Raw genomic sequence first — 27,760 nt, forward strand, 5'->3', positions numbered from 1 at the left:
GTGACCTGTTATGTATGTAGCACAGGAAGTGCAGGCTCACCGCGAAGTAATGTTTACCCTCAACTGCTTTTACTAACAAACAACCTTATCAATACACAATCACGAAGTTTGATTAAGCGGAACATGTCGGCCACCCCAGACTGGTCCACCTACAGGTTTATTTATTATTTATTTATTACAACCTCGAAGGCCCCATTGAAGGGGTATTGTATCGGGTGATGTATCGTTGAAGGGTGATGTATCGTGAAGGGGTGATGTATAGTTGAGATTGAAAGTCTGAAAAGTGTTTTTTAATTGCACAGCGAAAAAAAAAAAAGTGCGCGTAAATAAATTTTTGCCACCCTGTGCTGGGGTGAAAGTTCATTATGAGCGTCACAGCAAAGAACTGAGATGTGGCACAACCAGGCTGATCACAGCCGCGCTGCTAATGTATAGAAAGCACCTACCCCGCCGGGGTGGCGCAGTGGTTACGGCGCTCGACTACTGTTCCCAAGGACGCGGGATCGAATCCCGGCCTCGGCGGCAGCTTTTCGATGGAGGCGAAAAGTAAGGCGTCCGTGTGCTGTGTGATGTCAGTGCACGTTAAAGAACCCCAGGTGGTCGAAATGTCCGGAGTCCTCCACTACGGCGTCTCTCATAGCCTGAGTTGCTTTGGGACGTTAAACCCCACAAACCAACCAACCAGAAAGCACCTCGAAACAATATAAAATGCCACATGTAGACGCTAGAAAATAAATGGCATTTTATTCAGAAGTGTGTACACAATAAAGTTGTGGCGCTACTTTTTTGGCTTGAAGGCATGTATGACGAGCAGAAGACGACTTTCGCTCTCTTTATCGGACTGGTTAGTGAACAGAGTTTCCGTAAAGTCCCTTATAAACGCAAGCAGCTCTTGCTTCTCCTCGTCGCTGATGAGGAGGTACACGGGATTGAATGAAAGGAACCCCTCTGAAAAAGAAGGCAACAATGACTCCACCATTTCAATAAATGGTGGTCTTCGGCATCGTTGCTGCTGAGTATGCGCTTTGTATCTGAGAACAAATGATGCGCTAAGCGGCGACGACATATGCAATTGGAGCGATTTTGTTCTTTATTCTAGTGCTATGTAAGTATTGACGACCACGTGAAACATGCGCAAAAACAAGAAAAAAAAGTTTTTTTTCCTCGTGTTTTTTTTTTTTTCTGGAACCAACGAGCAGTGTATTCAAGGTTAGGACGTATATAATCTTTACAATCTGATACCAAAAATCCCTGCTACAGACGGAATGACCAAAGCTTGCTTGAATAAAGGGGTTTTGCCATAAAGGAATATACTGAGACAAAAAGGCAAGATTAATATTACATGGGGTGCGTTTGTTTCTGGACTCAAAGCAACAACAACTGGTCGCGCGTAAGTAGCTAACCATTATCGGCAAAAGAAAATTTTGTACCATATAAAAATGTATCCAGGGAAATTATAGATTTTAATTAACATATGTTTACAATTTGAAATCACTATCTCAATGCTGTCCTTACAGAGAAAACATAATTTTAATTCTATGCGATTTTATCTGCTTATGCATAGGCGTTCATAAACTTTGATAACTTTGCCTTGCTTATTGGGTTGTCCTTTAAGACGCTATTTCTTCCAGTAAAATGTTGTTGATGAAGCCAATTTGGAATACAGGACACACATTCAGTGCATACTGACTTGACTAGAAAAAAAAACAAAGCTGTTTAATCTTCTGCTTACCAATCATTTTCTCTTTGTTCCATCGTGGCAGCGTGGGAAAAGTCAGGACTTCGCAGGTCAGCGGGATTAGTTTAGACGAAGTAACCAGGTGGTATGCATACGTCCTCAGCGTGCTCACATCTTTAATTTTGTGAGTTTCCGGTATTAGGTCTTGCAGTACCTAAAAATCAAAATGCTTAGTCAGGTTCGCACCTTTTGCTCCCTGTTATTATTTAGAAATAAAAGTTTTTTGCGGGACCTAACTTTTTAAAGCAGGCAAATAGAAGCACTGTTATTGACGTTAATCCCTGCAGGGCCGGGAAATAGGAAGTTTTTAACGTTGCACTGATAGAGATACCGTTTAAAATGGGAGGTCATAAAAGAAATCGGCACGTTGTTTAGGACAGTTCGCAGCTTGTTTTTAAAATATGCTGTTTTGAGACATAAAGACAGCCTCTGCCGCTTAAAAGTACGAGCGCGGGATAAGATAAAAAAAAAAAAAAGAAATTTGATGATGAGCCAGTGAGTTCGTTAACTGATTTCTAATAATGAACTTTTAACTATTACAGTTACCGCATGGTTGAAATAAGAGATCTGTAGTCATACGTTAGCAATAGAATTTAGCTGTTAGCAATAACCTTCAGTTCAGTTCAGTCGTTCAGTCGTGTCCGACTCTTCGTGACTCTATAGACCATGTCACGCCACGCTTTCCGGTCTCTCACTATCTTCCTAACATCACATAACTTCATCTGTAGTGCCTCGAGGATGCCATCTAACCATCGCGTTCGCTGCCTACCCCTTCTCCGGCGACCCTCAACCTTTCCCAACATCAAATATTTCTCCAGCGACTCCTCTCTTCTCATCAGATGACCAAAGTAGCTGAGCTTTTACTTTAGAATTTGACCCTCCAATGAGCAGTCAGGGTTTATGGTCGACAATATTGACTGATTTGATCTTCTGGCAGTCCAAGGAACTCTCAAGAGTCTTCGCCAGCACCACAATTCAAATGCGTCAATTCTTCGGCGGTCAGCCTTTTTCACAGTCCAACTCTCGCGTCCATACATCACAACTGGAAAGACCATAGCACGCGTTATACGGATCTTGGTTGGCAGACTAATGTCTCTGCTCTTTACTAGGCGGTCAAGGCTAACCATTGCTCTCTTTCCCAGAAGCAGGCGTCTCCTAATTTCATGGCTGCAGTCTCCTTCCGAGGTAATCTTGGAGCCCAAGAAGAGAAAATCTGTCACAGCTTCCACTTCTTGTCCATTGATGCTCCAGGACTTGATAGGGCAAGACGCCATGGTTTTTGTCTTTTTAATGTTCAGTTTAAGCCCAAACTTCTAGCAATAACCTTAGCCTTCTTCTTCTCGCCGCGGCTCAAGAACATTTAGTCATCTCGTGACAAACAGTGCGCTTTGCTCTTTCGAAAAATCCGTGCTAAATAAGCAACGCTCCAGCGTCGTCTATAAGTCGCAGCGCCGGCCATCTATGGCCTTCATGGGCTGGGGAAGAGTGTAAGAGGAGAAGAGCCGTAATGCACGCAGAACAGGCATGCGACGTCGCCAATGATTATGATTGTCTGCTCTGGCGAGTTGCGTTTAGAGCGCTGATTTCTTGAAAATGCACTTATTTGCAGGACTAAACCGAAATTACTTCATTGAACCAGATGGTCGAAGGAAATCGCGTTTTTGAAATTCCATAAACTGATTAGGTCACAGGTAATTAACGTCCTGCTGCAAAGCTGTAATTGTAATATGGCGCCAAGTTGTATAACTACTCAAGACTTAATTATCAGAAATTAGATAACAAGTTTAATAGTTACCATAACTGACCTTTTTTATGTCCAGCAACACTGCGCTTATGATACCGCAGAAAACACCTTCATACCTCAAAAAGCCCGTTTCAAGAATTAGTGGCCGGCTTCCCGAACCATATGCTATAAACACTGCTTGTTTGCCGTCTAGACGACAACTATTTGCAACCCTCGTAACGAGTTTGATATTTTCACCCAAATATAAACGCCACTTCCTTTGTACGATGGTTTCAGCCTGATTAAAGTAAGTAAAACACCAGTACGCATTAATAATGTGTTCCATGTGTACTTCCCCCCTTCTCATAAGAAGAACATAAGACCAATATTGGTGACGATCTTTCTTCATCGAGTTGATATTGTCTCCACTGTAACTGCGATGACAGTGTAACGATTAGTCCCGTTTAACGAAAGTGATCCCCAGAAAAATCAGTGGAAAGTTTCAAATCTCATCACTAGACTAGCGAGTGTACAGCAGATAAATTATAATTAAGCCGCTGAATCATCTAGAAACAATGAAGACAGTATTTATTTTGACATATCCACCTACTAAGCAGCCAGTTCAATTAGACGCCTGTTCAGCGAGCAACAGATGTACGGACTTGCATAACTTGCATAACTTTGAAGTGCATAAGTTCACAAAACTAAGATAAGTAGGAAGCTAATAACAGCTGCACAAAAAGTTATTAGGACGCGTTGCTCTATATAGCAACGCGTCCTAATAACTTTTTGCCAGTGGTCGAAAATATGACATAGTGATAAGAAACGTACGTGGCTGTATTTCGACCAGCGCGGAGACTTCATCATTTCTACGAAGAGGTCGAAGAAATGCAGGCTCCGCTCAAAGAGCAGCAGGCACTCCCCACCAGGCGTCAGCAGCTTCTCAATGTTGCGCATAGCCAAGCTTTGGTCCCTGATCCATTGCAGCATGAGGAAAGAGTAGACCCGTTTGAACTGGCCTTGTTTTCGAACGAACTCGTCCATATTTCCTAGTATGTCGAGCTGTAGGTACTCTATATTCGGGTGGGCGTACTTCTCTTCGGCCAACTTGAACATGGCTTCCTTCTTATCAACAGCAACTAGTCTTCGGATAGGCAGCACAGATGGGAGAAGATACCTGTAGCGATAAGCGGTTGGCAAGATATATTCACTGCGTATGCGCTTGAGAGCATTGGGAAAAGTATAAGTGATTGGGACGGCTACCAATATAGCACAATATGTTCACTTGCATAAGAACATTCAAAGATTGACTGACGTCGGCGTCGCGACTGTTGCCAAGCGAACTGCGGCCTTTTTTCGGTTTATCATTTTTTGATCAAAAATAATTAAAGAAAGAAAGGTTCCTTCGTACATAATCTGATTAGTACCTAACTAAACAAAGTACATTGCAGAGTCTATGCAAGACGTGTCAATATGAAAGAAGAGACCATGCTTGCAGTAGCTCTAATTTGTTTGTCAGAAAAATTGCTAAAGGTCCCATTTTGTTGGGCTGCGTTACAAAACCGATATTTACGGACATGGGTACCAGAGCATGATTGTTTAGCCGGAAGATGCTTGCGAGCTTAAAAGGCACATTTCTTTCTCAACTTTTCAAATCAATCACAAGTGATGATATCGTATTTGATATATTTTAAATGTGGCCGGAAATATTAACTTCGAGATATCTTTGTTCGGAAGACCGAGAAGAAGCAGATGAAATGCGTTTTAAGTGTACGAAATTGTGGGCACACTTGGGAGCTGGCCCCCATCAATCTGTTCGGATTCATTCATTCAATGGAGAAACGCGCACCAAATAGAAGTTATACCTGATAGCTGTTAGTCCTGCTTCGGCGCGTGCTACAGGCTTACAGTCTCTCTAAAAAGTTTAGAGCCCAGAGCTACTCTTCTCAGCCTTATTGTGCGGCTTCGTGGTGTATTCACCGAGTTCACGAATCTCCTGAAGATAAGGAAGGTACATTTTCTCTTCAATGGAAAGGACATCCACGAATGCTTAAGGAGCGCCACTAAGCGGCTTCGAATCAGACACCATGGGCCGCAAACGTTTGACAGACAACGTACATCTCACTCTTTTTTATGTACAAGGGCAACACTCATGTCAATGTCAGCCACTGATTAGAAATAAAGCAGAATTACAAAAGACAAGTACTTAAGCGTGAAGCTTCCAGGACCACAGCCGATGTCTATAAACTGCTGCTTCTCATCGTCGCAGGGCTCGAGGGTCTTGTCAAATGTCATCAAAATGGCGGCACTGATGGCTGCATAGCGGTCTACTTGAGAGTCGTAGAGTTCCGCCTTTTCTGGTTGAACACACGGTGTTTCAGAGATAGGCATCTCCCTCTTCAATGGTATTCTGCGTAGGGAATCGTCCAGAGTGTGTCTACAAGATATATAACGAGGAACATTTTAAATAGCTCTTTCAGATGATGTTTATCCTTTCAACAAAAACAACTACATTTTGTCTTTCAACAATGATTTTGATTTCAACAATGTCAATTGACTGGTTTTCGGATTTAAAACGGCTAATCTTTTACAAGCACGAATAAAATTTATCACAGACAGTCAAAAAATGGACGTTTGCACAAGGAAGCGTACTGGCGGGTTTCTTCCTGCACATATCCCATTCCAACACGAAATACGGCGTATCTATTTGGAGCAAAGCGCTAAAGAAGCGGCGACAACGTTTTCTCACTGCTCTGCATCCCTCTTTTCTGTTTGCCCTTTGTGTATGCGCGTTTCACTCTGTGTTAGCAATATATTTCTTTCAGCAAAGCTTGTCTTTGAAGTATGACACATATGACTAGTGTCCCTACCAATTTCAGACATCTGACAGCCAGGCTACAAAGAAAATCTCAGTAGGCGTTTGAGTACGCTAGAATTAAATATAATGTCTCCCTGATTTTAAACATTGTTCGCCTTCACCTTAAAGGAATGCCCTAAACACACTGGAGCAGGTTGGTCTTTATATTTTCAGTGCCGTTGATGACGTGAATGGCTACTTCCTTTTCGACCATAGGAATGTCCGTAAATATATCTGCATTAAAACAAGCCATATCAACAATTTCAAACGTAAAATATATGGAAGTGCGCAAATGACTTGCCCAATAAGACCTGCTTAGCGCTGATCGAGAGCAGGCTGGAGCGGTGCTCTCGCAGTTATAGAGCACGGGGCACTGAGGATCTATAAGTGCGGATGATGGGAAATGCGTTGTGTACCGAAGCAAGAAAAAATAACAGGATACCATCTGTGTTAACGACCGTTTCCGAGAGGAGACAACATCGCGCGTTTTTCGCCGATAATATAAAAATTGAGGGTAGTGACAGCTGCGCTATACACACCTGTTTCAATTGCGCTCTAAATGGCGGTAAATGAGGATATGAGGAAACTGGCAAATCTTTAAGAAATATATAGAGGACTCTTAATTGAAAAAGGACAATTATGCACATTATATGCAAATGGAAGATATGCTGTGCAGAGAAGATAACTGATAGTCACTCCAAGGGAAGCCAAGCGTAGCAGAGGTTGATTTTCGATGGATGCGATGTACAAGGCTACCGTATACTGTGGAAGGTTAATTAATATACATTAAAGAACCCCAGGTGGTTGCAATTACTTGGAACGCCCCTATACGCTGTATCACATGGTCGGAGTTTCTCTGGGATTTGAAGTCCCGAAAACCAAACCATACTAATCCATACCAATCGAGCCTTTCACAGCCGAAGTGTTGTTTCTTGGCCTTAAACACCACATACATTGCTATGGAATATTTCATTCTTTAGTTCACGAAACTGCCTACTTTTTGCCCACAATTTTAGTCAGGTAAAAAATGAGGTTACATCCTTGTTTCGTTTTTTAAATTACTTTCTGATGTACGTCATAATTTGTTATTACGGATGTAATGGAAGAAATGCAGGATGTCCGTTCTCCCATTTTCTACTCTCGCTAAACCACGTATCTCAGCACTTTGACCTTTCTGTTGAACAGCTGTGAATAGAACAGACACGTGGCACTTTCAACATATCGCAAGTTTCAGCCGACTGGAACCTTTTTGTTGCGGCGGCATTTAGATGGAGGCGAAATGCACGTGTTAGATCACATGCGCGTGTTAGATCAGTAAAGGCTGATATACTTCGTGATGTCCCGCTGGTATCAGCAGCAGGCTGGCGATGATCTGCGGAAAGAAGACGAACGGGTGAGCCATCTGCGTACAAGCCCTGCTGCCGTGCCTTTTGGTAACTGGAAGTTCGCTGTCGGCTTTTATGTCCCGAGAAGTGTGAAGAGCCGCGGTGGATGGCTTGAAGAGTGTCCTGCCGCTGGAAGTAGACGATGTTGGGTTCCCATCCGCAGGGTGCAAGATAGGAGACGGCAAAAAGCTGCTGTTCTGTAGCACATGCACATGGTAGATTACTGAAAGCTGATATACTTCGTGATGTCCCGCTGGTATCAGCAGCAGGATGGCGATGATCTGCGGAAAGAAGACGAACGGGTGAGCCATCTGCGTACAAGCCCTGCTGCCGTGCCCTTTCAAGGCGCGAAGCTGCCCGTTTCAGGAAACCTCTCCACAAGCTGAAGTGAAAATGACATTACCCTGATACTGATTTTATGCATGACTATTTGTGATGCCAGGTTTATGTAAAAAAATGTAAATTACCCTATAGGAAAAGGAAGGCCCAGTTACTGTCGAACTTTCTATGGACACCTAAACCGCACCGTAAGGAAAGGAGGAAGGTGGGATTCAAAGAAAAAAAAAAGAAAGGTGCCGAAGCGGAGGGCTTCGGAACAAATTGGGCCATCCGGTGATCTTTAACATGCACTTACAACACACTGCGTGAGGACTCATTTGCATTTTGCCCAAACCAAAACGCGGCCTCTGTGGTCGAGTTCGAACACAGGTACTCCGATTCTCTAGCCTTGTGTCTGAAACAGCGAGCCACCGCGGCGGAAAATTAGTCTTCATTGCCCTGTTATTTTGATGCCAACGCAAAAAAGTGCCTTCCTATAAACGAACTGTTCTGTGCTACAGGTTAAGCCGTATGACTTTGGTTGACGCTTCTGAGCACAAATTTGAGCGGGGAGGGGGCAGGCGAAGGCAAATGTCGAGAAGCTGGTCTCAACATGGTCCCGTAAAAATGTGCCTTCCAGGCCGTTGCTTTCTTCACTGCGCTTGTCACGCTATGCCGTGTGCTATGCCGGTTACATCGCCGGCAAAGAACTGACACCCACTGTACCAGCTTACTGCGTGGTCCGTCCGTCTGATTATCCCAGTTGTTTTCTCCTGCAGTGGCCTTAGCGCACGGAGACGACGAAGAGGTGGTTCTCAGCAGGCGCGCAGAGGTTTCAAACGTACGGACAGTTTTAGATAGATATATTGTTTATTCAGAAACCAATGGCTCAAGCACAGCAGAAAAAGAAAGATGTTCTCTGCTTGTGGAGGCCCAAACACCCGAGAAACAGCTGTGAATTTGGAAGCCAACTGTGGTGTGTAAATGCTTTCGATTTTAAAGCCAGGTGTCTCATTACACCAGCTGATTCTATCAAGCACAGGTGCCTATGCGGCGAAGGGCAATTCACCGCCTGAACATATTTTGTGTATTTTTTCATGGCTAAATAGCATGTGCGTCGAAAATCTGGGTCGCCCTTATCCGTGCCATGTGTTACACGCGTTCAATGTGCTACAACAACCGAAAGACCAGCGAGCATCGCGACTTCGGTGCGACCTCGTTACATTTTTTTTTTCACGTCATTCTGAACCTTCTTTGATATGCGACTCCAGTGGGACGTCTTAATTTTTTGCAAGTCGTTGTGGACCCTCTGCCACTGCCACGTGACTAGTGTGTAACGCCAGCACTTTTTGCAGGCAATCGCACTTCTTTTTCATCCCGAAGCACGTAGCGCTTATCATAATTTAGTCCTGACGTCACATGAGCAGCACCAAGTTACTATAACGACGCTACAACCGCAGCGGGGGCTGTTGTCACTGCGCCCGACTACTAAACCTGAGGACGACGGCTCGAATCTTGACTGCGGTGGCAGCTTTCCGACGGAGGCGAAAAGCAAGGCGTCAGTGTACTGTTGTGAGGTTCTTTCCTTCAGATCTACTGGCCACCTTGTTCCGTGGCTTATTCAAGGACACCAATCGAAATACATGATCAGACCGACCAAGTTAGCGACGAATAATTTTATCTAGACAGATGGATGGGACGAGAGTATGACGAGCAAGACGAAGCAAGAAGGCTAAACACAAAATTGTCAAGAGTCACCGGTTCGTTGGGTAGGGGAAGCCGTGCAGACGTTCCGGGTAGTCACAGTCCGGGTAGTCATAAAGGCCTCAGTAAGCCGGGCGGAAGACTAGGCCACCGGACGGGGCCCAGTGGAGGCACGAGGCCTCGGTAAGCCCAGTGGAAGGCTAGGCCACCAGACGGGGCCCAGTGGAGGCAGGAGGCGTCGGGTGGCCATTTCACGGCCGATGAGTCGGGTCTCCCCGATGCGCTTGGGTCCAGCACGGCACCGAACGGCCGTGCCGGTGATGATTTGCGGTTACAGCAGCGGCGATGAGCTACAGCGGTAGTACTCCCTGGTTCAATCACCTGGAACAGCAGGAGGACCAAGACAGGATGCGGCAAGCAGGCCCCAGGTCTGGATACCCATGTCAGGCCTAGCCGAACACGCACCGCCCGAGCTCCATGGACAAGTGACCAGCTTCGTTGCTTCCCTGTTCTCTTCTCGTGCCTCGTGCTCCTCGAGCCACCCCCAACCTCCACCCTCTACGTTCTTCTCTTCTATCTTCTTTTTTTTCCAAATGTGGTTTTGTTTTTCTTTTTCATCTTTCCTCAGTTTCTCTCGCAAGGTTCTTCCCAACAGTGCGATGTCAGTGAAAATTAAAGATCCACAGCCTAAGTCGCTTTAGGACGTTAAAGCATTCAAACCACATGGTGCTAAATAAACCCTGTTCAACCTTACATATCACGACGTCACATGACCAGTCATAAGTACACGACTTTTCATAGCGTCAGATGATTGAGAATTACGGTTTTTGTACTCAGCATTACACTATTATCTATGATTTATCACTCGTGAGAAGACATCTTTGTACGATGCCACATGACTTTATGGGATCATGACTTCTGGTGTCACGTTGTGCGGAGGCAATATGAGGACCAATTCTACGGTCACTTCCGGCTACGGCTTTAACGTCTTGTGAGATATGTAAGGCTTTCGCTTTAAATAGCTAGGTGCCCCGACACCGATGTGAATATCAGCATGTCTCGAACTTCCAGAACATATGCGTACTTGGCGTTGACGTAACTCCCGCTCAGTTTAAGAAAGAAAAAGAATACAAAGCTATGGTTGTCTGCTTAAAAAAGCTTATTTTTTTTAGGCGAAAAATAAACCCTACGTAAATTCACGAGAAAATGAGCCTGATCACTGGAACGCGTGGCCGCCACCGTCAACAAAATTTGTGGCGATGCGCGGCGGCTGCTTTTCGAAATGTAGTGGAAAAGGTTCTACTCCCATGCTCACTTCTGGAGAACAGAGGAGCCCACCTTGTTTTGCACTTTTCGAAAGCGGCCGCAGCTTATCTTGTCGCCATAAAAGGGGTTTTGTGGCCGAATATAACGCACGGGTATTCAGACTCCTTTACACCCGATCCGTCAAAATGTAAGTGCGCCCTTTGTACAACGAAGTTCCCCGGCATGCGCGAGTATCGCTACTTATCAAATTAAAGTATCGCTACTTAATTAATCTTTGCTTGAAAACTACGCACATTGACCATACGGCAATAATTTCGCATCAACTCCAAGAATGCTTCGAGTTAAGAAATTTTTCGAAGCGTCTCAGTGGTATATGGCACAAAATTCGTAGTAAATAAAGAGCCCTAATTAAGCTACCTTAGTGACCTAGGTTCGAAGTCCTCCCTCGAACTATCGGCTAGCGTCACTGGCTAGAACCCCGCCCTTTGGGGTGAACTGCACCGGAACCGATAGCCTGGCTAGCAAATTGTACTAATTAAACTTGTTTCCATGTTGCCGTATACCGGTCTCTTTTATCCTTGTTCTGCGTGGACCTGCGCATATGAAACCGTGATTAAGCATTAAGGGAGTCAGAAGTCGTGGCGGCTGTGGGATCCAGTTGAACAAAAACGCAGAGTCCAGGCATGGGACTTCATGCTCACGCGAGCGAAGTGAAGGGACACAATGACTAACAGTCTCCCGCGAACATTTTGCGGGCAAACATTAAGGCTCTAGAGAATATCATTCCAGACTTTACCCGGATTATATTGTTACGAGTGGAAATCACGCACCGATGGGTAACACCACTCTGAAATCGATAGGCACCGCTTAGCCGCACAACTCAACACTCAATCACGTGGTACGGTCGCTTGTGAACAGGAGCAGCATCGCCAGTGTCGGTGCGGTGGGCTACAACAGACGTTTGGCCAAGAGGTCGGGCGCCAAAATCAATAATGTCGCTGTATGAAAGCAACAGCTTATAGAGCATGGCGACGGAATGAGGCTGCAGGTCGGCCGCAATCATTCTGGAAACAGGAGCGCGGTGTAAAGGAGACGACATAGGAGCTGTAGGGGCTGTGCAAGATGGAGAGGGAGGGTCGGTAGTTAGGGTTGAAACTTCACAGTCGGTTAGCGGGGACAGTTCAGTTAATGATATTCCGTCGGGGAGGACTTGGGTCGACAAACTGAAGTTCAGGACTAGGAGAGGTGATATTCTGAGATACGTGTACGATGAGGTGTGGGAGGATGACGTGACGCTGCAGGACGACGTCTGTAATTGGGCACGCCAGGTAGTCTCCATCGGGCACGAGCGGAAAAGGGCACATAGGAATATAAACAACAATTTCCGGAGGAAGGCGGGAATATTTTTCTGAGCGGAGGCGAGGTGGCGTGGAGAGGACTTCAGAGCAGAGGGGAAGGTCCAGGCGTAGAATGCCGGTTGAGCAGTCAATAACCCAGCACCTCCAGCAAAGATGCTACGAGTGGAAATCACGCACCGATGGGTAACACCACTCTGAAATTGATGGGCACCGCTTAGCCGTACAGCTCAACACTGAGCGTCGTCTTCGTCCACACACCCAGATACTTTTTTCTTCACTTGCTGAATGCCAGCATGGTACACCACATAACAATACAATGGATCCGGTGCCGATTATTTCCTAAATGCGTTGTAGTAGGTAGGACAAATTGGCGGATGGACAGATGCGCAACTAATATCAAAATGGTAAGAGAGGCGTGCCACTTTGATCTGCAACGATAAGACCGCAGCCTCTGGACAAAATTCATTAACATTAAATTGTTCAAAAGAAAGAACTTCTACAGTGAGCCAGAAAGCGTTAACTTTCCGAAGATTTTGTCAGCCAGGTGATGCGGGGGGGGGGGGGGGGGGGGGGTCTCACAGGTATCTGCGAGCCGATGCCACTCACTGGGCAACGTCACTATAGCTTTGTACTAGGGTCAGGCGCCTGGCTGCAATCACGAAGTTCGCAAAGACGGTATGGTTGACCAGTTTTCGTGTTTTCCTGAGCCGTCCAGCATGCGAGGAGCTCAGCTCTGCAAAATTTATTGCTTGTTTTGAACTATACCTCACGCTTTCCATTGCATGCTTTTTAGGGGCGACCGCCCTGTCAAGCAGACCTGGATAGCCTGAGGTTCAAGGGAGGTCTTGAGGGAAACCATTGACATCTATATAGCGTGCTCATGCGCGACGGTGTAGCGCGTGCACAGAACGAAATCACCCTCCAGTGAACTCCTGGTATCATATGCCGAGGCCCTGAAGGTACTCTGTTGTAAAACTGTGACGTCACGTATCATATGACGAGCGCATAACAAATGAAACAAATAAATGGAATACGGCCACGAAAATGAATCGAAACCACGACAAAGCGCGCAGGCTAGCTTCTCTGGCCGCTGCGTTAAACAACTAGGCTGTCACAGTTGTTTTGTTTTTTTTTATTTTATGCGAAAACTTCCGGGAAGGAGTAACTTGAACAGCTCATGCCTCAAATCAGTGGGCTGTACAACACGAAGCAGCCTTACATTAGCGAATCCCCACCATCACAAATGTCAGAATTCTGGGAGGTAAACACAAGAATCCAGATACGGTATCTAGGCAGCTTTTCCAGTGACGTCGCTTATCATATGATGAGCGCATAACAAATGAAACAAATAAATGAAATACGGCCACGAAAATGAATCGAAACCACGACGAAGCGTGCAGGTCAGCTTCTCTGGCCGCTGCGTTAAACAACTAGGCTATCACAGTTGTTTTGTTTTTCTTTATTTTATGCGAAAACTCTCGGGAAGGAGTAACTTGAACAGCTCATGCCTCAAATCAATGGGCTGTACAACACGAAGCCGCTTTACATTAGCGAATCCCCACCATCACAAACGTCAAAATTCTGGGAGGTAAACACAAGCATCCAGGTACGGTATCTAGGCGGCTTTTCCAGGGCAGCATATACTCCCGCACTGAAGCGTACTGCTCTCGGAACACAGACTTCGACGACAGTGGCAGCCTGACATCGCATGTGTTAAATAACCCCTTCTTCCCTCTGTTCCTCCCCGTCTTCATCAACTTCAAGTCAGTCAGAAAGCAAGGCCATGAAGCACTTGCACGTACCAAAATTTGAACGCGTGGCCGCTTCACAAAAACAGCCTAATGCCCGTTGCCATATGTGTTAGGGTAATTCCTCAAGGTACAGCATATTTGTGATGAAGAAGTAATTACTCATTACCATCCATCAGAAGACAGTCGTATGGCTACAAGGAAGGTTATGCAGTAATCTCAACTAATAAAGTTCTCGTAAAGCTGCATGACGTGCATTCGTAGCCGTAAGGCTGTGCTCTGGTGGATGCTGAGGAGTAATTATTACTTTATTCCACTTTCCTGGCATGTGAGAGAGGAGGAGGCATTTGAGCACACCGGATGCTTCCATCGGTCAAGCGTAACTTAATTTACTTGAACAACCGGCCATAAAGACTTTGCGGACTGCTGTGCGCCGTTGCTATATAAAGTGCAGGGACAGGAAGCAAAGCCTGCCCTCCTGGCCTAGATCCGGAGCTTTCTATCACCTCACACCTTTCGCCTGTAAATTCCACTGAGCCTACGTTGATTGATGCTCCAAGCGGCGAAGCTTAGCCAAATCAATATTTTAAGTACTTTTGTCTGCACCCTTAAGCATCTCGCAATATATCGGTAAACGCATGTGGCTTGAAAAGGATACATCATGCGAGAGTATTTCTGCGACCTTAATATGAACTTGTGTTTAAGTGTTGGTCCCAACAACGGTTCAATATTGTTACGAAGCGGCAAGCCGATGAAGACAGGAGACAGAACATGACCGATGACGATGGTAGATGACGTTTAATGAATGTTCGCGGGCCTAGCGCGAGCGCTCCTGCCCGCGCCACTGCCCGCTTCTTCTTCCTTGTCGTCCGTAACAATATCAATGCGAATACGCAAAGTAAAAGAATATCAGTTAGACCAATTTTTAACCGAAAAAGTCATTGCTCCATATCATGCGCTCAAGCTGAGTTTTGGGGAAGATATGCAAGTATCGCTCTTATATATTCCCTCAAATCTCTTTGATTAGAACCATTTAGTCCTCACACCATAGGACTGAGTGAGGACAACTACTAAACACGATTACATGTGTTTTGGAAATGCTTGTTTCTTACTCCCGAAACCTAATTAGAGCCGATGAAAAACATATTGCAGCAACGTCCTGAAACGCATTATACTGAAGGTAAGATGACTTCTGGAGCATTTATGAATGCCTTTCTGTTTCCCTATTGCATCAACGACGTTGCTTGCTTAGGCTACTCACCGATAGCTCGAAATTGTTCCACTCATCAAGAACTTGTTGAAGGTACGACAAAGTGAAGGCCCATCCAATAAACGGTTCCGCGGAGTCGCAACTGCACATCCGGCGTGTGACGCTCGAGCTCGCAGCTTCCACCAGCTGCTTCTCGAAATGCACACGTGCCGTACCAGCTGGCATTGGAATTTTAACTAGCATAACACATGAGATAGATACAGGGCCGTGCATGCGCCGAGAAGGCATCTGATCTGAGAAGCTCAAAGCAAGGGACTGTCGGCATTGCATTGTAGCATGCACGTTCAGCTGTACTTTCGGGGTACTAGTAGCAGTCATGTGTATCGATATTTCACCAACCACGTGTCGCAATGAGTTGAATGTTGTTGGGTGGTTGGAGTTGAAGAGAAAAGCAGTGCCAAGAAAAACGTCGTGATCTACTTATTGGAGACTGGCAGCCAAATGCGACAGTACTTCGAGGGAAAAAAAGCAGTGTGGGTGAATTCAGGCCCCACGTACGGAGGTATGCTGCAATGTGGAGGAATGATGTGGTCTTCTTAAGAGTACTGTTGCGCGCGCCTCTCCAGAAATCAGCACCGAAGAAAATCTACAGCGTACTCCAAGACATATTTGCGACGGCCAGTCATGAAACTTAATTTGACATTTTCATAGAATTGGGGATCAATTTTTACTTGAAGAAGGTTCGCCTACTTTCTGTGATGAGCCATGTCTGTTCATACTGCTTGCAAAAGTGGTCGTCACTAACATAACAAAAAAAAAAAACACGGAGTCGTATTTGCGGTGAAATGTTGGCTAGTTGACAACAACACCAAACATTCTGTAGTATCCGGGGCCGAGCATCAGTTCTGTATAGAAACCTCGAGAGAAAGAAGGAAGCATGGTCTGGTGCAATTCCTTTTGATCCTGGAGAAATTTTCAAGAGCGGAGGGTGGCGTTTAGATTATCAACAATGCTAACACAGGGGTCAGTTAGTTGATCATATTTGGAGAGATGCGCTACCAGCTACACAAGGGGACAAATGAGACACAACACACGACGCAAGTGCAATGCTTGTGTCGTGGGTTGTGTCTCATCTGCCCCTTGTGTAGCTAGTAGCTCGTAAGTCTCGAAATTGGATTATCAGCCAAATGTACCTAAATATTCAATTCCCGAGCCATCTCACGCTTAATTCTCTCATATGGAGTGTTTTTGTAACCACTTGCAAACCTGTGTTTTAAAAGCTTCGTGAGGTACATCAGTGAGGTCAATGCGGTCAGTGCTGGTGGGTTTTGCAGCAGGACGGACATCATGTGCCTCATACAGCCTGGTCATAGACATATAATTAATCTTACTTTTGCTTTTTTGGTGGCAATACTGTACTGCGATGTTAGACATTTTCAGCTTGAAAGGCAAGTCCCGTTTTAACTTTTTTTATTCGACAGTGCAGTTGAACATTGAGAACGTAGAAAATATGCATTTCATATCTCGTTGAATTTTCGGCCTTGTAATTTAATAAAATGGCGTTTATAGCCTTTCTTGTGCATCAAATACAGATAACATTTATGTGCTTAATGATGTTGGAGGAGCAGCATGTGGAAGTAGCTTTTCTGGACGCATAGGATGCTCCCTCGATTTGAGGAACAAAGCCGGAACCCGTTACCAGCAAATGGGTTGACAAAGTGGTTGGTCATTTGGTACTCAGCCTTCGCCCGTCGCTGGCCAGAGAATCGGTCGTAGTTAGAATTTAAAGAAACTACATACAGTGAAGAAGTGATATAGAGTACTCATTACAGAATATTCAGAACACATGGATCGCGTTCAGGAAAACAATGTATTACATGTAAAGCTTTATTTAGACAGTGTTCTAGACACACAGACAGGTCAAAAACAATGCTTAAATACACAAGAAAGTGAAAACTAAATGATGAATAAAATGTTTACCGGTAATGCGACAGTTCGACGACCGCAGAGCTACGATGGGCCGCCATGAAGAGTGATGCCACTCGCATGTTTCTGGCTCATTGAAGAGAGGGCTTGCCCCAGGATGCGGGCCGAAGCACTTCAATGACGGTCAATTGCTGCGCGGGTAGAGGTTGGCGCTATGATGTATTTTGGGAATGGGATACTGGTCGCGGCATGCCAACATAGGGGTTGGCTAACAAGTGGTACCATTATGGGTGGCCAGGAAAATGGAGTAAAAAATTTAGTGAAAATTAAAACACAATGGACAGAGAAAAACATAAGACGTTTATTGTGATGAAGCTCTATGGAGGGGCGGGGGCAAGGCGGCGGCAACGCTTCTCATGTCGCCGCGGCCTGAAGAGCACAGCTTAGGCCGGACTCTTCCGGAAAGATCAGGAAGGTCCGGTGGGCGAAAAGGTGGTTCCGAGCCGGGAAGAGCAGGCGCGTTTTCGTGTCGGCAGGGAGACCAAGGTTCTGGTAACTAGTCTGGAGTCGAAGGTAGTGACGGGCAGATGTTGGACATGCAAGGAGATGCCACAACCTGCTGCTGACACAGCACGAGGGACAGGCTGAGGAGGGCGCTCAGCCGCAGGCGTACATGCGAGATGGTGTCCGTGTACGCCGTGTGCGGATGCGCGTGAGGAGGGATATTTCCCGACGGGGTAGTTTGTCCGATAGCCACTGGAGATATGGTCTACGGTAATGAGAGGGTCAGGGTGGAGAAACCTCAATGCCTTTCTCAAAAGAGATATTGAGGGGTAGTGGGTCGTGACGTCTCTAGTGACAGGGACCCCGTTGTCGTGGGCAGCTTTGGCGAGGGTGTCTGCTTCCTCGTTGCCCTTGGTCCCGATAGGCCCTGAATACCAGTGAAGTGATGGTTGATACTCGGAATCTTCGAGGGCTAGGGGGCAGACGAGGAGAAAATTCGCCGAGAGGTTAGTGCCGTGATGGTTGATCAGGAACTGCAGAGCCGGTCTGGAGTCACACAGTACGGTCACCGGTCCAGGCGGGACGCTGGACCCGATTAACTGGGCGGCTATGTGGAGACGAGCCAACTCTGCAGGAGTTAGGCTAGCAGGAAATGGCAGGTGGCAGGACTTGGACTGATCCAAATGAGGCACTGCCATGGCGCGAGTTGCTCCTCCGCCGGGCGGTCATCACCGCTTGCAGGTAATGGGAGAGGGCAGCGGACCAGAGTAAGCAAGGCTGCTCGCCTTCCCCTTGTAGATAGAAGGGCTTTCTGCAATGTTTTAAAATCTGTATAGCGGTAGCGGCGAGAGGCTTTTCGCCGTGCGCCGGCTTTATAAATGAGCACCAACTTTGCGACTCAGTGCTGTATGCTGTTTAGCAAGCATAGTTTATAGCTCAATTAGTGGCATGCTCAGTCTTATATTTAAGAGTGAATGGAATACGCATTACCTTTGCTTCTCCTTTCAGGTATCTAGCACACAGCACATGCACATTCTAACCAGTTTTGAACATAGTAATGATTTTTAAACTATCATTAGAGAGCTAGCCGATATGAACAAGTCTTTCTGTTAGACACTGCAATCGTATTTCCTTACCTTTCCAGACACTAGCTATTTCACCGGCATTCCTTCTGAATGGCAGGGAATCGCACTATCTGCGATGTCATACGAGTACGATTTTTGGGAGCAAAATTGATAGAACGAGGCCATAAGAATCAAAACCAATGCCTAAGCTGTCACTCATATTACGAAACATTTCCCTGCGCTAATCATTAGAACTATTCGAGCAACGTGTCGATATACCTTGACGTGCTCAGAGGAGCAACTGGGGAAAGGCGTCCAGTTTTACATTGGCCGTGACTTGCGGAAATTGGGCTAAATCAACACGTTATTGCCTCTGTCGGAGTGCATGTACGTTGGTTTCCCAGCTCCCCATGACTCTTTACTATCCCCGGCTGCTAAATCATGCAAAACTGGGGAGAGAGGTGCAATCAAATGGAAAACGAAATGTGCATGGCTAAGACATGGAGTATAATGCGACACCTGCTAGACCCAGAGAAAACTAAAACGCAAACTTCCATTAAGTTGATAAAGGCTAGGCACCATCATGGAGGCAGCGATGATGACTTCCTTAAAGAACTTAAAGACAAATACATCGGAGATGTAAGGAAAGATAAATTAGAAACCTAGAAGGGATACCCAAACGAACGACTAGATGCTCCCATAACGGTACCTGAAGTGGTAGCAGAAATCGGTAGACTAAAGACAAAATCGGCCCCAGGGCCGGATGGGATAACAAACAAGATGCTAAGGAACTTGGAGAAGGACTCGGTAGTGCAGCTAACTAATTTCATGCAGAGATGCTGGGAAACAGGAGAAATCCCAGAGCAATGAAAATTTGCTGAGATAGTGCTATACCCAAACCCGGAAAACCTCCGACTGTCGATAATTTGAGACAAATATCACTCACATCATGTGTAGGTAAGCTATTCCAACATGTGATTCAGAGAAGAATACATGGAGGAGAATGAGCTATGGCCCCGGGAGGTGATAGGGTTTAGGCAACATGTTAGTACGCAAGATATTATGCTCAGGATACACCATGATATAGTAAAATCAAGATCAAAAGATGGTAATGTTATCTTAGGATTCGACCTGAAGAAGGCATTTGACGGTGTAAAACACGATGCCATTCTGCAGGGCCTCACGGAACTAAACGTAGAGAAAGGATGTATAAATATATAAGACATTTTCTAGCAGACAGAAAAGCAAAAATAAGATACCAGGGGATAGAATCTCAGATATTCGAACTGGGGAGCAGGGGCACACCACAAGGAGCGGTGCTATCGCCCACACTTTTCGCCATAGCCATGCGTGGACTTCCAGAAAAGCTAAAGAAAATAGAAGACATAAAATTCAGCCTATATGCGGATGACATAGCCATTTGGACAAACAAAGGCAGCGATGCTGAAATCGAGCAAAAATTGCAAGAGGCGGCAAACAACACTGTACCATATGCAAAAGAGAGGGGCATGAAATGTCCCTCAGAAAAATCGGAGTTGTTTATATACAATCCGAAACACCTAAGGCAAAAAGAACAAGTGGACGTAAATATAGAAGTGGAGGGACAAGCAGTCTCGAAAGTCGAGCAAAGAGGGTGCTAGGAAGGGTCCTCCAAACGAACTGGTACAACGGAGAAACCATAAAAAAACTGGAAGGACAGGTCATATAAACGACAAACCTTATAAGAAAAATAGCTAATAAAAAAGGAGGCCTTAATGAAAGTAACCTATTAAGGCTCATACAAGCTTTCGTAATGAGCAGGGTTGGGTATACCATGCCATACTTAAACCTGCAAAAGGCCAAAAAAGACAGGATCGATAGCATGATCAGAAAATACATTAAAAGAGCACCACACCTCCCGGCAGGTAAATCCACGGACAGGCTAATGATGCTGGGAATACACAACACCTTAGATGAAATAATTGAGGCAACACTAGCTACACAACAAAGAAGGCTAGAGAAAACTAAGGGTGGAAGGAACATATTGAGGGAAATAGGTATACAACCGAATGAATACTGGGACACGACAGAGGAATTGAGAGTGGAGGTCCGGAAACGGATCCATATCCCCCCATTACCAAAGAACATACACCCTGAATATAATAAGCAAAGACGAGAGAAAAGGGCCGAAACACAGACACGGAGATTCGAGACGGAAACTTCAGGTAGAATTGCATATGTAGACGCTGCATACTGCGGTAAAGTAAAAATGAATGCAGTCGTACTCAATGGCAAGCGAGAAATGGTTACAGCAGTGTCTATAAATAGCACTGGCAATAGCACTGGCTCTTGCGCAGACCGAGGCAAAATACATAGTCAGTGACAGCAAAAGCGCAATCAGGAGCTACACCGCTGGAGTAATAGCAAAATTCGCAGGTAGAATCCTCGATCAAAAGCGAATATAAAGAGACGTCACCCTTGTTTGGACGCCAGTCCACTCAGGCGTGCCCGGAAACAAGGCGGCACACAAACTAGCCCGAGAATTCACACACCGGACTGGAGGAGTGCCACCGGAGCAAGGCAAACAAGAGGACCTGATTAACTATAGCGAAATAAAAATGCACTACAGACTGAGCAGGAGAGCCCTACCACCATCAGACCCCACGTTAGGCAAAGAGGAAGCAGTAGCATGGAGAAAGCTACAGGCAAATACATACCCGAACCCAGTTATTGTCAACCATATATGGCCAGAAATACGATCAGACCTATGTTAATTATGTAAGGAAAGGGGATCTCTAGATCACATAGTATAGGAATGTGCAAAGTCACCAGGCAGGGCTAAAATATAACTAAAGACACATGGGAGACCCTTCTGCGAAGCTCAGACCCAAGAGCCCAAAGAGAAATTGTTAGACTGGCCGAAGATGCCGCCGGAATCCAAGAACTACCGGCCTGCAACTAAGGCGACTGTCCCACCTTCCGGGTCTAACCCCCGAAGAGCGGGATAGTCACTATGTTGGACGAATAAAAGTTCTCTCTCTCTCTCTCTCTTTGGCGCTTGCGTCAGCTACTTAAGAGTGTAGCGGCGTGAACATAACGAAGAGTGGCGCCTCCGAGAAGGGTGCCAAACAATTGGAGCACCTTGAGCACTTGACACTAGCTAAGTTGTGTCTGGCACTTTACAGTTGCAATAGAAAAGGAAAAGTCCCAACGCAAAGCAGACAACTCTGTGTTATTGCACTTCGGATGTGAACCGATAAGAGCACACGTGCCTAGTGATCAACTGATATGACGTTGACATCGGGCATCGCGCATAATGCTGAAATTTGCGCGGCGTTGTAACGACCTTTATAGAAAGCTACTATATATATATATATATATATATATATATATATATATATATATATATATATATATATATATATATATATACCAAAGCCAATTAACGCCCGATGATGGGCAGTCGGAAGCGCCTCAATAAGTGCGTTGCATCTATCAAGAATATGCATAGTTACATTGAAATATTTCTCACTGAAACCACTTTGCTTTCCGCGAACAACTTGCACGGTGCATCGTGTTAGACTTGAATTCAGGGGCTGATGACTCACTTCGGAAAGGGTTGGTTAGGGGCGTGGAGGGGGAGGACCAGTGCTATTTTCATCACGCATTTTTAAAACCACGTAAATTGGGCCAGTGCAGATCTTTCACACTGACATTTTTGTTAGATAGCGCCATTTTTGTGCATCCGCGGTCTTTCTGCTACTTGACTTCACCGCTGCACGATACGCGGCGTCACCAGTCTGGAGAATACAATAGGAGGATATGAAGCAGAGTGCAGGGTGTGGCCTCGAGATCGAGCAGAGTCTCCATCTAGCGGATTAGCGGCGAAACCTACCCTGTGTGGATGCGTGTTCGCGTCACGTGCCAGCCCGCAGGGATTTCCGTGCGTGCGTGCGACTTGTAAAAGAGTGCTTATTGTTTGTTTCGCGGTTCCTGTGCGCTTTTGCTTACCTATGTGCCTCTTGCAAAAGAAATATGAATAGGCTATTACCCCGCGCTCAATTAAAAATATACAAAATAATTATACAACTAATAATTATACAACCTTCTCTTTTCCACATATTCTATTACAGCTCACTACGCCAAGAACCATACATCTGCGCACCTCTGAAAAGTGTAACATTCGATGTTTATTTACCCCACCCGTTATGTAATACTCCGAAAGGGGCCTTTAAGGTTAATAAATGAAGTGAAATGAAATGAAATATACTTGTCCATATGTCACGCTGGAAAGGACATCATCCGTCGCGGTCTTCGGCGCTTGAAATTCTTAGACAAGCGGTGTCTCAAACGAAGCGCTCATGTCGTTAGGCGCCGTGTCAAAACAAAACAGGTTGCTGCCGTCAATACAACTTAATGCAAACGCTAAAATATTGTATATTCCCGTTTCTGTTTGGAATATCGCAACTACTGAAACATGCGATCGCAGACTGCTGCATAACAAAACCCAGTTTGAACAGGCCACTCTGTGCCTTCTGTATCCACAATAGAGTTGTCTGAGTTATTTATTTATTTCTTTTGCTGTTAAACTTCTGTCGCGGTGTCTCAGTGGTAGGGTGCTCGACTTCTGATTTCGAGAACGGGAGGTTCGATCCCGGCCACTTTGAAAGGCGCACCTCGGCTGTAGGATTTGACTGCACGTTAAACAATCCTACGTGGTCAACGACACCGAGGCCCGCCCCTACATCATCCGTCATATAGCCGATGTCGCATGGCGCGTTAAACCCATATATTAATTTAATTTCTTTTTTTTTTCTTTCTGTTGAAAGACTCTGCGTATCCGCAACAATGGTAATGAGCACATTTCTCTTTAGAGAAATGCTCCAATGTTTGAGAAACAAATCTTCGCAGTACTCGTTATACTGATAGGCAATTAGAATCATTAAAACCCCTTTTAATCTATGCAGTTTTTCGAGAAAACTGGTTGTTTTTGATAAGGGGAGTAAAATAGCTTCATACGGGCTTAACCATCGGTGTTTAGTTTAGGAATGAATACATAATTATAGTCACATGATAAGATGAACTCGATTTTTTTTTCGGGATAGTTTTATATTCGGTATCTGCTTTAGAAGAAAATCACAGAACCGCTCCAAGTCACGGCTCAACAATAATTATAGTGATAAAGAAATCTTCAGCCTTCAAAATTCCTTGCCAGAACATTTATCAGTCTTTTATCAAGAATTTATCAGCCTGTTGACAGCGCTGCCCATCATCTTGTTAGCATATTCTCTCTCTTCATCGGATCAAATTTGTTACTTCATTCATTCGTTGTCTCACTCGTTCTTCAGTCCGTGCTATGCTGCACCTCTCTCAGGTTTCTTCTCAACTAAATGCCAGTCGTTTTACCTGGAGGTGCGTATTGCGATGTCTATGCTCTCTGTCAATATCAAGCCTGACAATATCCGAAGCAGTATCACAGGCGTTGGCTGCGAAGAGCATACGAGAGACTTTTAGTGGTAAAAGTCGTTCAGATAAGTGAAAGCAGTGGGCTCAGAAGAATGCCCAATTAGAAATGCCGAACTCGGCGTTATCTACGAGATCAGTAGCGTGTGAGTCAATAGGCGTAAGCGTATTCTCAGAACGAAACCCGATATCGATCCGAAGATATTGCATTATTGAATGTGCTATTGGTCAATTGCGACTGCCGCCCGCTGGAGGTTCTCCTCTTTTGGCACAAACAACCACTCCAGCGGTGTCAAAGACCCGGTAATTGATTGCGCCAAAGAGCTCGCAAGTATGGCCTGAACCAACGATGATAAAGACGAGCTTATGGAAGCATTCCAAGAAAACTGGCGCCGGCAGTTTTTTCTTGATAACAAGATGCTGACCTTTTGCTGTCCTTATGCATGCAGAACAACTATAGTCCGCCATAAAATAATAAAATCTCATACGGAAGGGTGCGGTAAGGAAGTCTCCTAAGTACTGTTCACAACTAGCTTAGAGGAAGTATTCAGAGACCTGGAAGGAAAACAGAGATAAGGGGATGACGGAGAACACCTCAGTAGTCTGCGATTCGCCCATGATACTGCCCCGATAAGAAACTCTGGGGAAGAATTGAAAATGATGAATTATGACACAGATCGGCAAAGCGAAATGAAAAGTCTAAAATAATATGCAGAACACTAAAGTGATGTTCAACAGTTCAGCATGTAGTGAGCTGCTGTAAGTGGTAAGGAATTAGGTCAACTTGAGGCAGGTAGTAGCCGTTGATCCGGACTACGAAACGAAAATAACTAATAGAAGCAGATTAGGATGGAGCACAATTGGTGGGTACTATCAGGTCATGAGCATCAGTTTACAAGTATACCTCAAGAGGAAAGTACTTAACAGCTTTGTCTTTCCGGTACGCACCTATGAGACAGAAACGTGGAGGCTAAAGAAAAGGTTTCTACTCTAAAAGGAAGACGGAGAAAGCTCTTTCACGGGAAAAGGGTAGGTGCATACTGCCCGCGAACCATTCAAATCTTAATTTTTTCTTTTTCGACAGCTGACAGCATAAGCCTTGCCACCGTAATTGTGCCGCACTGATCGGTTCTGTAATCGTTGGTTGCTCATGTCCGTCGCGAGACGCGGTTTTATCACTTTATCTGCCGCAAAAGATGCGCCGAGATGTATCTCGAACAGTTGCAGCCGCTCGCGTGTGTTTCTGCAATGTTCCAAGTTATCCCAGTCACCATTTGCGGCTATATCTAGATGTTTCTCCGCGCCATTAAATCAAGAATTGACAAGTGTGACGGGCATTCGGAGTTAGACGGCCACTGAACACTCTTATTGCTACCGTCACCGTGGAATTGTAAGCTCTTTAGCGGAGGCAAGTGAGCCCAATAAAGAGTTTACTGCAGTGAAATTTGCCGCCTATGGCCTTCTCACTAACACCTGCAAATGTATCGAGTTAATGTGTAGACTTGGTCTGAGAACAAACGCGATCTAATCACAGTTTAGCCATTTATACTGGGGAACAACGCAATAAAGGTGAAACAAGGACGAAACAAGTGCTATCAATTGGGTTTATTGAAGGACGGAAAGGGAAATATATACAGAAGCACAACATAAAGAAGCAAGAAGACAGCGTAAAAAGTGGCCATAAATATCAATACTATGTCACAAGGGAGGTGATGTATGCTATTTCCTTGTCATTTAGTGTCTCAGAAGGATTGCTGATGCATTGGTCACCAAGCTTGTGTATGTAATGCGCTTCCATTATTTCGTCTGTCAGCTTATCTTTATGGCGGAAAACAACGTTGGTGCACGTACTCAGGTGCACACTTACACTTTTTGCAGCGGAACGTTGTGAGCGGAAGTCCGCCATTTTGTTCTGATTTCCTTTCATACTCCCTTTCATGTTTACATGTGCACTTGGCACAATAAGTGCAAATGTATGCATTGTATGCACATCAGTATGCATTCATACTGTTCCCCAGTACGAATGCATACCAACTTGCCCAGATCTCAGCTTTACTACACATTTTAGTCCCAATCGAGAATAAGAAATGGGTATCGACAGGCCATTTAATGCGAAAACAAGACTGATGGTCCCTGGAGTTAACCAATTGGATTCCAAGTGAGTGCAAACCTGGCCAGGGTGGTAGAAATTTAGGTGGCCGGATAATGTTAAGAAGCTTCCGCGTTTAAACTGGATGCAGCTAGCACAGGAACAGGTTATTCACACCAATTATATTGGCAAAATTGGTGAAACAGCTACTTTGAAAATCTATGCTGGCATTAGTACTGCAATGTTTTTCGGACAAAACAAGCACATCAGCAATACAATGCAACAGTGTGTGGTTTAAACTCTCCTCCTGGTCTCAAGCAAATGAAATTGCTATGAATGCAAAAACGACGCACGCCTTTTTAGAAAATTGGAAATAAAATTATTAACCCGCAAACTACCATTACATTTTAAAGAAAACACACTGATATCGTAGATGGTCATAGAATACTAATGGTAGCCTTTTCGTCAAAACTTACTTGGGGCCGGCGCATAAGCCAGATATGTAATGAGTATTTTTTCTGCTCGGAGCATTCTCCAGACATAGGTCCTTTCTTCCCGCTCAAATTAAGCTTGAGATTTACTGTGGGTTGTTTTCTTCACACCTAAATTACGGTAGTATGGTCTGGAGCACGGTAACTAAACAAAATATCTGTAGATTAACAATATTGCACAAGAAAGTTGTCCACATAATTGCGAACATTTCATATCTTGCGTCGAAACGTGCCTCCTTCCAAAAATAAGGATTGGTGAAAGTTGAATACCAATACAATATCGCAGTCTATCATCCTTTCTTTCTACTTCTAAAGCTCTAAAAGATTTTTAATAGCTACCGGATCTCTCACATCTAATACCATTGAAACGTGAACACGCAGTAAAGGCCCATGGATTGTTTATTTCTGCACTATTACAAATTACAAACATTGCGCTACTATACTTTCCTTGCCATTCTTAAGACGGATCGACACCTAGAGCTTCTAATAAAAGATAATCGTGGCAGTATTGGTACATATTTATAAACATTTATTGCATAATATTTTTGTTAATGTTTTGTCATTTTAGACTATATTATGTCAGGCTGAAGGTCGTGCAAACACATTTTTGTTTTGTTCCAGTTAGAGTTTGCTGTGTTAATTTTATATTTTTCCTCGCAAATTGTGGTTAAATGCTATGTTTGCTGTTTTCTACATTGTTATACATGTATTTGTATAGGGTTATTCGTTTTCGGGTTTTTTATTTATTTTTTATTAAATTCAGGGGTAAAAATCGGGAGTTACGTTTTGACTTGATAATACGGGAGAAATAGCGTTTTAAGGGGAAACACTTCAAAATTCGGATTTTATCGGGTTAAATTTAGAAACTAATATTTACTCCATTATTTCTAAACTGTGGGTAACAATAAGGGTTAAAATTTCCGTTGCTTTCAAGGAA

General features: G+C 44.8%; 1 protein-coding gene across 1 annotated transcript; it reads right to left on the bottom strand.

The window, feature by feature from the left end:
* Positions 1-718: 718 nt before the first annotated feature.
* Positions 719-5,865, bottom strand: LOC146189969 (4-vinylphenol methyltransferase 2-like). Its single transcript, XM_084603360.1, has 4 exons — positions 5,668-5,865; positions 4,293-4,638; positions 1,733-1,892; positions 719-948 (listed from the first exon to the last, which is right to left on the bottom strand). The coding sequence occupies exons 1-4, from the start codon at positions 5,850-5,852 to the stop codon at positions 779-781; spliced, it is 861 nt and encodes a 286-aa protein (XP_084459486.1). The 5' UTR covers positions 5,853-5,865; the 3' UTR covers positions 719-778.
* Between the last annotated feature and the right edge of the window lie 21,895 nt (positions 5,866-27,760).

This window comes from Amblyomma maculatum, chromosome 5 (assembly GCF_055883805.1).
Source record: "Amblyomma maculatum isolate TAMU_Amacu chromosome 5, ASM5588380v1, whole genome shotgun sequence".
NCBI classification, from domain to species: domain Eukaryota; kingdom Metazoa; phylum Arthropoda; class Arachnida; order Ixodida; family Ixodidae; genus Amblyomma; species Amblyomma maculatum.